The sequence below is a fragment of the Saccoglossus kowalevskii genome, chromosome 12, assembly GCF_978046115.1.
Source record: "Saccoglossus kowalevskii chromosome 12, keSacKowa6.1, whole genome shotgun sequence".
NCBI lineage: Eukaryota > Metazoa > Hemichordata > Enteropneusta > Harrimaniidae > Saccoglossus > Saccoglossus kowalevskii.
The window spans coordinates 37479236-37494136 of NC_140652.1; the positions used below are offsets into that span (position 1 = coordinate 37479236).

Sequence of the window (14901 nt, forward strand, 5' to 3'; positions counted from 1 at the left end):
GTTTCAACCACACGACCATTTTGCAGCAAAGTGCGTGACTCTTGACGTGACCTGACTGACTGTAGAGAGTTTAAGATTTGCGTAACGGGAATGTAATGTGTTGTTCTAATTTCGTTTGCGTTTGCCGAATCCTCTTGCAGCAAATCAATGTCATGCGTTTTCAGTGGGTATAAATATCGGCTAAAATGCATCCAATATTTCTCATTTCATCATAAATATACAGTGAAAATTAATCAAAATTGACAGCGAGAAAAACTCTCTGAAATTAACTACGAGTCAGTCACCTTGATCACGTTCAAAACAACTGCCGTACGACCAGGCAACTGATGATGTCATTGGTTCGCGCGGAGGTCATGCACAAAGCAGTGACGTATCCGTTCTTGTTCTGTTCTCGTATGCGCATCTTAATGTCTCTTATATGATCGTTCTGCTCAACTGCTAGAATTTATTACAGTTATTATCATTATATTGTCACGCGTTTTGTTTCATCTTATTTGTAATGTCTTAAGTATCTTTATTAGCTCCGCTGTCGACTTTGTCGAGCGGAGCTTATCATATGAGTGATTGTCCGTCGTCGTCCGTGTCAATGTTTTACTTTTTCGGCTTCTTCTTGAAAACTACAAGTCTGAATGCTTTGATACTTAGTGTATACCTCTCTCAGATTTGTTCATTTCATGATGATATCTTCAATTCTCTAATTTTGGTGAATATTTTTGTCATTTTTGGTAAAATGTGATATTTTAGACTTCTTGTTATATATAGGTACTACATGTGGACCTCTCTCAGATTTGTTCATTTTGTAATGATATTTTTAATTCTCTAACTTTGGTGAATATTTTTGTCATTTTTGCTGGGAAAGGATTGACCAGCTTTGTGTTAGTCCAAGAAAATTGTTCAGCTTGGAATGTGTCTGAATCCCTCATTAGTATGCAAGAATGTAAAAATGTACCAAGAAAATTGTTTTTCTGGAGTAAATTGTAGTGTATTTTACTTATGAAAGGTCAAAAAGTGCATGGAGATTTTATGAAAATGTGTGGATGTGAACAGAATGATGTCATGTGGTCACAGTTACATAATAAATGATGGACTATTTTGGGCGTAGCTATAAAATGTGTCACCGAAGTACTCACACGTGTGCATGATTCCAATAGTTTGTGCTGTAAAGAAACTCCATTAGAAAATAAGTATTGTGTAATTTGTAGTGAGAATGTATTTAAATAGATTTATGTTTATAAATCTTGTTTCTTTTCAAAGTGTATTTATATAATTAAAAATTGTTTATAACAATGTTCTTTATACTTTTTTGATGGATTGAATTTTCAAATGATGAGTAATTTTGTTATTCCGTCACTCAAATTATGTGTTACGAATTTCTGATAGTTTAGGCTTTGTGTTCTTGCGAGCGGGAAGACATTAAACTGTTGAACAGTAGACATCGATAAAAGCGAACGTTTTTCGAAAGTTGTGAAATCATGGTACTGTTTTGGCATTATACGACTTGCAGCTCCCTTTTGATGGATTTTATGTGACTGGCCATGTTATCGAACTGTAGTATTATGTAAATCTACCCCGGAAAGTTTAAATTGCCATTTTCACGATGTGTGGAGTCGGCATCTAAGTTTGTCTCGTGTTCCCCGGTGCATTTAAAAATCCTTTTTGAATTTGGGGGACTTTGTGTGACTGACCGTGGTGTTTGTAAACTTTTGTCGAACTGTAGTAGTGTGTATTAAATCTGCCACAACGTGGAGTTGCCATTGTCTCTCATTTAAATACATTTGTGCCTCAACGAGGACTGAAAAGTAATTTCCATTTACTTCATCTGTTATAAATCAACTGTGTTATCTTCCTTCGAACTTCCTATTGTCATCAGAATTATGTCTACTACACTCGGCGGTGTAGTTTGTATCGATCTTCTTGTATGAAACGCACCCAAACCCGGAAATCGACGGCAAATCGGGATGGTCTCGTCACATAATTTTTTACCTTGTTCTTGACCGCAGTACACTTGGCTATGAACTTCCACATACCCACGCTTATGGGAATAGTGCATCATGGGTAATACTGTATTGATTGTGGTGAAACAAACATGGTTGCCCTAATGCCTGTTCGACTACATTGCTCGTGTTTCTCTTCCTGTCTTAGAGTTCTCTTTTCTTTGATTTTTTTTTATTTCAATTAAACAGCAATTTGGCTGTGACCATGCATTTAGTCATTGTCAACTGTTTTTTCTCGAATTGGTTGATTGTCGTAGTAACATACGCTAAGTACAATTAAACGACTAGTCCGGAGTTGAACAGTAGTCATTTCTAACATGATTATTTAATTTAGTTTAATTCCTTCAGTTAAAAATTGAGTTTCCAAAATAAACAAATAATTCGTACTCTCATGTATACTTCAAACTTTCATTAAAACAAAGTCAAAGTCTTTGAAATTGCTTTTCTGTCTGTTCGCCAATCCATTGCTCCAAAACACACCTTTAAAACTATTATTTTCCCAGCATCGAGATGGCTCTGCCAACTCTTGTTGGTAAAAAGTGATATTTTTGACTTCTTGTTAAAAACCGCAAGTCCAATTGCTTTGATATTACATATATACATGTAGGTACTACATGTGGTCCTCTCTAAGATTGTTCATTTTGTGATGATATCTTTTATTCTCTAATTTTAGTGAATATTTTTTTAATTTTTGGTAAAAAGTGATATTTTTGACTTCTTGTTGAAAACCGCAAGTCTGATTGCTTTTATATTACATATATAGGTACTACATGTGGTCCTCTCTAAGATTGTTCATTTTGTGATGATATCTTTTATTCTCTAATTTTAGTGAATATTTTTTTAATTTTTGGTAAAAAGTGATATTTTTGACTTCTTGTTGAAAACCGCAAGTCTGATTGCTTTTATATTACATATATAGGTACTAGATGTGGACATCTTTCAGATTTGTTAATCTCATGGTAATTTCTTCAATTATCTAATTTTGATGATTATTTTCGGTGAAAAGTGATATTTTTGAATTTTTGTTAAAAACAGTAAGTTCTGTTGCTTTGATACTTATACATATTGTTCATTTTCTAATGATATCTTCTGTTCTTTAATTGTAATGTGCATTGCTAACAGCAGAGCTATTTCAGCCGACAGGCTGCTTCTTAAATGAGCTATGGTAATTTGAACACGTTGGAATCATCAATCGTTTTCATTGATTAATTAGTGATTTGACCTGTCAGGTCAAGGAATTTATTTTTTTACACGATATTATAATCATTACTCGATAATAATCAACCACTGTGAAACCCAGCATATCCGGATTGCGCTACCGCAATCCTTTGCTACTAAGCAATGCAGTTGTGTTCTTTTTTATTTGAAACTTCTTTTAGAATATACTTTAGTTACTAATAAAATGAAAAAAATAATTGTATTTGGTGCACAAGGTTCTTTAATGTGATTTTTTTGGAGAAAGATGCGTTGGTGACATTGTAATGAAAGTTTTAGGCGGTCTACTTTTCAATCCAGCAAGAAAAAAATGTATCGAATTTTAGATTAGCTTTTACAATAGTTTCTTATGTTTTGGGTGGTCCAGCTGCTGGCGTGAGTGGATTTTTCAATGAAAAGGGTAAAGGCCCACCAGCTGTGAGATTTTTTGGATGGGCGAATTGACGGCAAAATCTGGTCGTAGACACCCAACAATTATTTCATCCAAAAAGATGCCATATCTCGGAGCATATTCAGAAAACAATCCATTGAAAAATGAAACTTATCAACTAAGAGTAATTTAGTGATGTCATCATTTCATTGTGAGCATAGCGTGAAAGTGGGAATGCCATGCAGTGAATAGTTTATTATTTACCGTAGCAAGCATGGCAGTACCCAAGCATATATACATATATTACTTGTCATTGGGTCTTTAAATCATAGCAAGCATGGCAGTACCCAAGCATACATACATATATTACTTGTCACTGGGCCTTTAAATCGTAGCAAGCATGGCAGTACCCAAGCATACATACATATATTACTTGTCATTGGGTCTTTAAATCGTAGCAAGCATGGCAGTACCCAAGCATATATACATATATTACTTGTCATTAGGCCTTTAAATCGTAGCAAGCATGGCAGTACCCAAGCATACATACATATATTACTTGTCATTGGGTCTTTAAATCGTAGCAAGCATGGCAGTACCCAAGCATACATACATATATTACTTGTCATTGGGCCTTTAAATCGTAGCAAGCATGGCAGTACCCAAGCATACATACATATATTACTTGTCATTGGGCCTTTAAATCGTAGCAAGCATGGCAGTACCCAAGCATACATACATATATTATTTGTCATTGGGCCTTTAAATCGTAGCAAGCATGGCAGTACCCAAGCATACATACATATATTACTTGTCATTGGGTCTTTAAATCGTAGCAAGCATGGCAGTACCCAAGCATACATACATATATTACTTGTCATTGGGCCTTTAAATCGTAGCAAGCATGGCAGTACCCAAGCATACATACATATATTACTTGTCATTGGGCCTTTAAATCGTAGCAAGCATGGCAGTACCCAAGCATACATACATATATTACTTGTCATTGGGCCTTTAAATCGTAGCAAGCATGGCAGTACCCAAGCATACATACATATATTACTTGTCATTGGGTCTTTAAATCGTAGCAAGCATGGCAGTACCCAAGCATACATACATATATTACTTGTCATTGGGTCTTTAAATCGTAGCAAGCATGGCAGTACCCAAGCATACATACATATATTACTTGTCATTGGGCCTTTAAATCATAGCAAGCATGGCAGTACCCAAGCATACATACATATATTACTTGTCATTGGGTCTTTAAATCGTAGCAAGCATGGCAGTACCCAAGCATACATACATATATTACTTGTCATTGGGTCTTTAAATCGTAGCAAGCATGGCAGTACCCAAGCATACATACATATATTACTTGTCATTGGGTCTTTAAATCGTAGCAAGCATGGCAGTACCCAAGCATACATACATATATTACTTGTCATTGGGTCTTTAAATCGTAGCAAGCATGGCAGTACCCAAGCATATATACATATATTACTTGTCATTGGGCCTTTAAATCGTAGCAAGCATGGCAGTACCCAAGCATACATACATATATGACTTGTCATTGGGTCTTTAAATCGTAGCAAGCATGGCAGTACCCAAGCATACATACATATATTACTTGTCATTGGGTCTTTAAATCGTAGCAAGCATGGCAGTACCCAAGCATACATACATATATTACTTGTCATTGGGTCTTTAAATCGTAGCAAGCATGGCAGTACCCAAGCACACATACATATATTACTTGTCATTGGGTCTTTAAATCGTAGCAAGCATGGCAGTACCCAAGCATACATACATATATTACTTGTCATTGGGCCTTTAAATCGTAGCAAGCATGGCAGTACCCAAGCATACATACATATATTACTTGTCATTGGGTCTTTAAATCGTAGCAAGCATGGCAGTACCCAAGCATACATACATATATTACTTGTCATTGGGTCTTTAAATCGTAGCAAGCATGGCAGTACCCAAGCATACATACATATATTACTTGTCATTGGGTCTTTAAATCGTAGCAAGCATGGCAGTACCCAAGCATACATACATATATTACTTGTCATTGGGTCTTTAAATCGTAGCAAGCATGGCAGTACCCAAGCATACATACATATATTACTTGTCATTGGGTCTTTAAATCGTGGCAAGCATGGCAGTACCCAAGCATACATACATATATTACTTGTCATTGGGTCTTTAAATCGTAGCAAGCATGGCAGTACCCAAGCATACATACATATATTACTTGTCATTGGGCCTTTAAATCGTAGCAAGCATGGCAGTACCCAAGCATACATATATATATTACTTGTCATTGGGTCTTTAAATCGTAGCAAGCATGGCAGTACCCAAGCATACATACATATATTACTTGTCATTGGGTCTTTAAATCGTAGCAAGCATGGCAGTACCCAAGCATACATACATATATTACTTGTAATTGGGTCTTTAAATCGTAGCAAGCATGGCAGTACCCAAGCATACATACATATATTACTTGTCATTGGGCCTTTAAATCGTAGCAAGCATGGCAGTACCCAAGCATACATACATATATTACTTGTCATTGGGCCTTTAAATTGTAGCAAGCATGGCAGTACCCAAGCATACATACATATATTACTTGTAATTGGGTCTTTAAATCGTAGCAAGCATGGCAGTACCCAAGCATACATACATATATTACTTGTCATTGGGCCTTTAAATCGTAGCAAGCATGGCAGTACCCAAGCATACATACATATATTACTTGTCATTGGGCCTTTAAATCGTAGCAAGCATGGCAGTACCCAAGCATACATACATATATTACTTGTCATTGGGCCTTTAAATAAATATGTTCATGGTCATTTTCACATATCCAAAAGTTGGGTGGTCAGAGTTTATAGTTTGTACTATTCTGTTGACATTGTTTTCTTGCTTTAAATGTGTTCTTATTCATTGTCACATGGATAACACGTGTGTCTTTATAGTGAAAAATAACATGATCACACTACAGACAAACTACAGATGGGGGCCAGAGGTTATTGATCAACAACCATACCGGTAGTCATGTTCACTGGGATTATACTTTATATGCAGGAAGTTAAATGTTTTATACTGTATAAATATTTCTCAATTTTTGGCACAGAGTCAGCTTATCACCAGTAAAGGCTACCCATGTGAGGAACATACTGTCCAAACGGAAGATGGCTTTCTACTGGGACTCCAAAGAATACCATACGGTAAAAAGAATGCAAGCACAACCAATCCAAGGCCAGTTGTCTTCCTCCAACATGGTTTACTATGTTCCTCAACTAACTGGTTAACCAACCTGGAAAACGAAAGTTTTGCATACATCTTAGCAGACGCAGGATTTGATGTCTGGTTAGGTAATGTTCGAGGGAATACCTATTCCAGAAGTCATGTAAGCCTGAATCCAAATCAGGATGAATTCTGGGAGTGGAGGTAGGAATAAATAATAGTTAATTTTTCTCATTATTCTGCTTCTGCTAATTTATACAAAGGCACATAATAGTATACACAAAATTAATTTCTTTTTTGATCATTGTAGTTTTGATCAGATGGCTTTGTATGATTTGCCAGCCATGGTGAACTATGCTCTCAAGGTATCAATGCAACCACAACTGTATTACATTGGTCACTCACAGGGCACACTAATGGCATTTGCACAACTACCAAGAAACAAGGAACTGGCAAAGAAGGTAAGACAGGCTCAGACTGCTGATTCATCTCTATAACAAATTTTCAGAATTGTACATTGTACAATTATGCAACTGTGTTTGCTTACATACTTTAATATGTTCTGATAGACAAACCAACCAAATTTTGAGATATGATGAGACCTTTTTACAAGAGGAACCAATGGTAAATTGCTCAAACATTGTCAGTTCATGGGTGTTTGACCTGTCAAACGTTTTTACAGTACATTCATACAAACAAGCAAAAAGTGTAACTACATTATATATGATCTGTTTTAATGGGTGCCAGGTACTGTAACTGGACTGTGTGTTTGTTTACAGATCAAGACATTTTTTGCTCTGGGTCCTGTAACCACTGTGGGTCATGTTGAAAGTCCTATCAAATACTTGGCAGATTTAGTACCAGAGCTGCAGGTGCGTAATGTTATATTCACTATCGATGAACGTTGCAATATATCTCTGTTTCACAATGCTCTTCCATATACCATTACCCCGGTATATACATACAGACATGTTGAGATTGTGGGTGGGTAATGTGAAGTTAACTCCTGGTCGCTTCAATTAAGGTAGATTTGTAAACAATTTTAGGTTTGTTTTCTGGGGGATAAGGTACTCTCAAAATAAAAGGTGTGGAAATGACAGGATGTCTACAATTTCAGATTTTTAGCAAAAACTTAAGTTTTTCTCACAAAAGTTACGTTACTGAATTATTAACATATGATTTATTTTGCCCCTAGAAACACTGCATTAATTTATGCATATGGTAATTCAGCAAATACAGTAAATGTAATTTTTGAATTATGTTCATTTCTATTAAGGAGGTGCTTTTAATTGAGCAAATATTGTAATCATTTAATTGTGAAATCCTACAAAAGGTTCTACATAAACCAGGTTACCCAACAAAAGATTCCACATAAACCAGGTTACCCAACAAAAGATTCCACATAAACCAGGTCAACCAACAAAAGATTCCACATAAACCAGGGTACCCAACAAAAGATTCCACATAAACCAAGTTACGCAACAAAAGATTCCACATAAACCAGGTTACCCAACAAAAGATTCCACATAAACCAGGTTACCCAACAAAAGATTCCACATAAAGATTTCACATAAACCAAGTTACCCAACAAAAGATTTCACATAAACCAAGTTATGCAACAAAAGATTCCACATAAACCAGGTTACCCAACAAAAGATTTCACATAAACCAGGGTACCCAACAAAAGATTTCACATAAACCAGGGTACCCAACAAAAGATTTCACATAAACCAAGTTACGCAACAAAAGATTCCACATAAACCAAGTTACCCAACAAAAGATTCCACATAAACCAGGTTACCCAACAAAAGATTTCACATAAACCAGGGTACCCAACAAAAGATTTCACATAAACCAAGTTACCCAACAAAAGATTTCACATAAACCAAGTTACGCAACAAAAGATTCCACATAAACCAGGTTACCCAACAAAAGATTCCACATAAACCAGGTTACCCAACAAAAGATTCCACATAAACCAGGGTACCCAACAAAAGATTCCACATAAACCAAGTTACGCAACAAAAGATTCCACATAAACCAAGTTACGCAACAAAAGATTCCACATAAACCAAGTTACGCAACAAAAGATTCCACATAAACCAAGTTACCCAACAAAAGATTCCACATAAACCAAGTTACCCAACAAAAGATTCCACATAAACCAAGTTACGCAACAAAAGATTCCACATAAACCAAGTTACGCAACAAAAGATTCCACATAAACCAGGGTACCCAACAAAAGCATCTACAGTACATGACCCAGAGGTCTATTCTTTTAAGCATCTACAGTATATGCCACAAAGGTCTATCCTTTGAAGTATCTACAGTTTATCACCCAGAGGTCTATCCTTTGAAACATCTACAGTATATGCCACAAAGGTCTATCCTTTGAAGTATCTACTGTATATGACCCAGAAGTCTATCCCTTGAAGCATCTACAGTATATGGCCCACAGGTCTATCCTTTGCAGATATCTACAATATATGCCACAAAGGTTTATCCCTTGAAGTATCTACAGTGCATGACCCTGAAGTCTATCCTTTGATGTATCTACAGTATATGACCCTGAAGTCTATCCTTTGTAGTATCTACTGTATATGCCACAAAGGTCTATCCTTTGAAATATCTACAGTATAAGACCCAAAGGTCTATCCTTTAAAGTATCTACAGTATAAGACCCAAAGGTCTATCCTTTGAGGCATCTGCAGTATATGATCCAGAGGTCTATCCTTTTAAGCATCTACAGTATATGCCACAAAGGTCCATCTTTTGAAGTATCTACAGTATATGGCACAAATATCTATCTACAGTACATGACCCAGAGGTCTATTCTTTTAAGCATCTACAGTATATGCCACAAAGGTCTATCCTTTGAAGCATCTACAGTATATGCCACAAAGGTCTATCTTTTGAAGTATCTACAGTATATGCCACAAAGGTTTATCTTTTGAAGTATCTACAGTACATGGCCCTGAAGTCTATTCTTTGATGTATCTACAGTATATGACCCAAAGGTCAGTCCTTTGAAGTATCTACAGTATATGCCACAAAGGTCTATCCTTTGAAGCATCTACAGTATATGACCCAGAAGTCTATCCTTTGATGTATCTACAGTACATGATCCAAAGGTCTATCCGTTGAAGTATCTACAGTATATGACCCAGAGGTCTATCCTTTGAAGCACCTACAGTACATGACCCAAAGGTCTATCCTTTGAAGTATCTACAGTATATGACCCAGAGGTCTATCCTTTGAAGCATCTACAGTACATGACCCAAAGGTCTATCCTTTGCAGATATCTACAGTATATGCCACAAAGGTTTATCCCTTGAAGTATCTACTGTATATGACCCAGAAGTCTATCCTTCGAAGTATTTACAGTATATGACCCAGCGGTCTATCCTTTGAAGCATCTACAGTTTATGCCACAAATGTCTATCCTTTGAAGTATCTACAGTATATGGCCCACAGGTCTATCCTTTGAAGTATCTACAGTATATGCCCCAAAAGTCCATCTTTTGAAGTATCTACAGTATAAGACCCAAAGGTTTATCCTTTGAAGTATCTACTGTATATGACCCAGAAGTCTATCCCTTGAAGCATCTACAGTATATGGCCCACAGGTCTATCCTTTGCAGATATCTACAATATATGCCACAAAGGTTTATCCCTTGAAGTATCTACAGTACATGACCCTGAAGTCTATCCTTTGATGTATCTACAGTATATGACCCTGAAGTCTATCCTTTGTAGTATCTACTGTATATGCCACAAAGGTCTATCCTTTGAAGTATCTACAGTATAAGACCCAAAGGTCTATCCTTTAAAGTATCTACAGTATAAGACCCAAAGGTCTATCCTTTGAAGTATCTACAGTATATGACCCAGAGGTCTATCCTTTGAAGTATCTACAGTATAAGACCCAAGAGTCTATCCTTTGAAGTATCTACAGTATATGACCCACAAAGGTCTATCCTTTGAAGCATCTACAGTATATGACCCAGAAGTCTATCCGTTGAAGCACCTACAGTACATGACCCAAAGGTCTATCCTTTGCAGATATCTACAGTATATGACCCAAGGGTCTATCATTTGAAGTATCTACAGTATATGACCCAAAGGTCTATCCTTTGAAGTATCTACAGTATATGACCCAGAAGTCTATCCTTTGAGGCATCTACAGTATATGATCCAGAGGTCTATCCTTTTAAGCATCTACAGTATATGCCACAAAGGTCCATCTTTTGAAGTATCTACAGTATATGGCACAAATATCTATCTACAGTACATGACCCAGAGGTCTATTCTTTTAAGCATCTACAGTATATGCCACAAAGGTCTATCCTTTGAAGCATCTACAGTACATGACTCAAAAGCCTATCCTTCGAAGTATCTACAGTATATGACCCAGAAGTCTATCCTTTGAAGCATCTACTGTTTATGCCACAAAGGTCTATCTTTTGAAGTATCTACAGTATATGCCACAAAGGTTTATCTTTTGAAGTATCTACAGTACATGGCCCTGAAGTCTATTCTTTGATGTATCTACAGTATATGACCCAAAGGTCAGTCCTTTGAAGTATCTACAGTATATGCCACAAAGGTCTATCCTTTGAAGCATCTACAGTATATGACCCAGAAGTCTATCCTTTGATGTATCTACAGTACATGATCCAAAGGTCTATCCGTTGAAGTATCTACAGTATATGACCCAGAGGTCTATCCTTTGAAGCACCTACAGTACATGACCCAAAGGTCTATCCTTTGCAGATATCTACAGTATATGACCCAAGGGTCTATCATTTGAAGTATCTACAGTATATGACCCAAAGGTCTATCCTTTGAAGTATCTACAGTATATGACCCAGAGGTCTATCCCTTGAAGCATCTACAGTACATGACCCAAAGGTCTATCCTTTGCAGATATCTACAGTATATGCCACAAAGGTTTATCCCTTGAAGTGTATCTACTGTATATGATCCAGAAGTCTATCCTTCGAAGTATTTACAGTATATGACCCAGAGGTCTATCCTTTGAAGCATCTACAGTTTATGCCACAAATGTCTATCCTTTGAAGTATCTACAGTATATGGCCCACAGGTCTATCCTTTGAAGTATCTACAGTATATGACCCAGAGGTCTATCCTTTGAAGCATCTACAGTATATGCCACAAAGGTCTATCCTTTGAAGTATCTACTGTATATGACCCACAAGTCTATCCCTTGAAGCATCTACAGTATATGGCCCACAGGTCTATTCTTTGCAGATATCTACAATATATGCCACAAAGGTCTATCCTTTGAAGTATCTACAGTATATGACCGAAAGGTCTATTCTTTGAAGTATCTACAGTATAAGACCCAAAGGTCTATCCTTTGAAGTATCTACAGTATATGACCCAGAAGTCTATCCTTTGATGCATCTACAGTATATGACCCAGAGGTCTATCCTTTTAAGCATCTACAGTATATGCCCCAAAGGTCCATCTTTTGAAGTATCTACAGTATAAGACCCAAAGGTTTATCCTTTGAAGTATCTACTGTATATGACCCTGAAGTCTATCCCTTGAAGCATCTACAGTACATAACCCAAAGGTCTATCCTTTGAAGTTTCTACAGTTTATCACCCAGAGGTCTATCCTTTTAAGCATCTACAGTATATGCCCCAAAGGTCCATCTTTTGAAGTATCTACAGTATATGACCCAAAGGTATCTTCTTTTAAGTATCTACAGTATATTGTATATGACCCAGAAGTCTATCCTTTGAAGTATCTACAGTACATGCCAAAAGGTCTATCCTTTGAAGAATCTACAGAATATGACCCAAAAGTCTATCCTTCGATAGGGCGGGCGGGCGGGCGGGCGGGTGTGCGTGTGTGTGTGTGTTAAAGTATAGAATGCATAGTAGTATTATCACCATATAGGTTAAGTACAGTAGTATAAATCACTAATCAATTTCATTTGATTAATACGATAATATTGTTTTTATTGATAACAGCCAATTTTGTGTCACTTATGTTTCCAGTTTGGCATTGATGTGTTGCTGATCATGGCAACTACATCAGTCTGTATATTTGTTCTGATTATGAAATTTATTATAATTATAGCTACCGGTATATGTGAGCAATGCAAATACCTTAAAACACATAGCTACACTTTCATCAGATGTAAAGGTGTATGCTTGTGGATAAAAATTCCATTCGGTGGACAGATGAACCCACTGTTGCTAGGGTCTGAAATTCATTATTTTTCAAGTACATCATATCCTATTTTATATTTTCAGCTTCTGTTCAAGATATTTGGCGTGAGAGATTTTCTGCCGAACAATGAAATAATCAACTGGTTGGCAGATCATGTATGTGAGAAACGGTATCAAATTTACTGTGAGAACATACTGTTTATAATCAGTGGATGGGACCCACAGCAACTGAATCAGGTATGATAGTCAGAAATTCATTAGAATTTTACAACATTAGCAGTCCGAAAACAAAGACTTGTTGATTGACCTCCATGCATATGTATGTTCGTCTGTCCATGCATGCCCACCTCTATCCTAGAGATGCCTGGACTGATCACATTGAAACATCACACATACATCATATATCTTGGGATACATGTGCTCATCTATTCATTCAAGATGGCTGATTGGTGTCCATTTCTATGCTTTAAAATACATCAAAATCTAGTATTTCTGCCATTCTTTCTGACGGATCTCAATTATGTATAAAATAGATATTGTTCAAACCTGTTGCATATAATGGTCACCTTGATGCATTTCTTTTTTCCAGATTTGATTCAAAATGACCTACTGGTGGGCATTTTTAACAAATGCTACTCCAGTCCTATCTGTGACATGCATTGACCGATCATGTTCAAAATTTATAGTTCCATTATATGTCATAACCCTCATATGCACATATAGTTGTTTGATGATCAGATTCAAGATGGCCAAATGACAGCCATTTTGACTCCTGTGTGCTTTGCACACAATGGGAGTCTTTGCAGTTAATGTGTCTGTATGTGTGTGCTCTTGGTAAAGAACCCTTATGTTGCATTATTAGTTAAACATCCTGGATGACAAGACGTAATATATTAAATGTTGTTAAATTATTAATTTGAAATGTCAAAAAAGGGTTAAAGGGCTGGGCATATAATGTTAAGCAACTGTTGTTTAGTTTTGCTCATAGCATTGGATATACATATTTATTTATGTTTGCCTTTAAATATTTGATATTGCTGTGCAACAATCATCAATAAGTCTGCAATTCTTTTTTAAACTTGACATGTATTATCTCTATAAAAATGTCAGTCCTTTCGTAAAGTTCCCTATGCAGATTTTGTGTTTCTAGTCATAGATTGCACATCAAGAGTGTCAGGGTGGAAAATATTTCCAGGCAAAGAAGATGCTGCACTTGTTTTACAGAAAGCTATTTGAAGACAAATTTAATTTTTGTAGTGAATGTCTCTTATACAAAAATTCCTTACTCTTACTATTAAAAATACCCATTATTTATAAAATTTATCTCGCTTTTAAATTCTTGTAATCTTTTTGTTTTTCTGTCTTTATCAAAGTATATATTCTATTGTTTCAAATTAAGGACAATTTTATTTTGAGTTTTGGCTAAGATGGCATTTTGTTTTTGTGAACTTTTTGATGTATATAATACTGTAATAAAATTTGAATAATATATTACTATAATGGGACCATCAATTGTTCTCAGATCAGATTCAAAATGGCCAAATGCAAATGCTGTTTTAAAGTCATGTCTCTGACATGCTCTGGCTGATCACAATTATATAATATATTAAGAAAGCTAACTCTTTTACTTCTTTAGTCTCATGTAATTTATTTGATTTTCTGATTCAAAATGGCTGACTCATTTCAGTTTTGTCAACTATTTAATTTATCACATGATGTGACTTGTTGTATTTGTCTCTAGTGACATATTTGATGCTATCAAATCACCTTCATGATATTTCTTTTTAATGGACATCTTTGTTTTCATTGACACAATTGAAATTACCTTCCTTGCCATCTCTCAATACAAAGCCAGTGACTA

The 14901-nt window shown here is 36.1% G+C and overlaps 1 protein-coding gene across 1 annotated transcript in view; it reads left to right on the top strand.

Annotated features, from left to right (window-relative positions):
- Positions 1 to 14901, top strand: part of LOC100371642 (lysosomal acid lipase/cholesteryl ester hydrolase-like) — a 52095-nt gene that overhangs the window by 33185 nt on the left and 4009 nt on the right. The window contains exons 2-5 of the mRNA XM_002739751.4: positions 6725 to 7041; positions 7148 to 7298; positions 7617 to 7709; positions 13125 to 13277. Coding sequence (XP_002739797.2) covers positions 6725 to 7041; positions 7148 to 7298; positions 7617 to 7709; positions 13125 to 13277 — 714 coding nt within the window. The remainder of the gene's footprint in view (positions 1 to 6724; positions 7042 to 7147; positions 7299 to 7616; positions 7710 to 13124; positions 13278 to 14901) is intronic.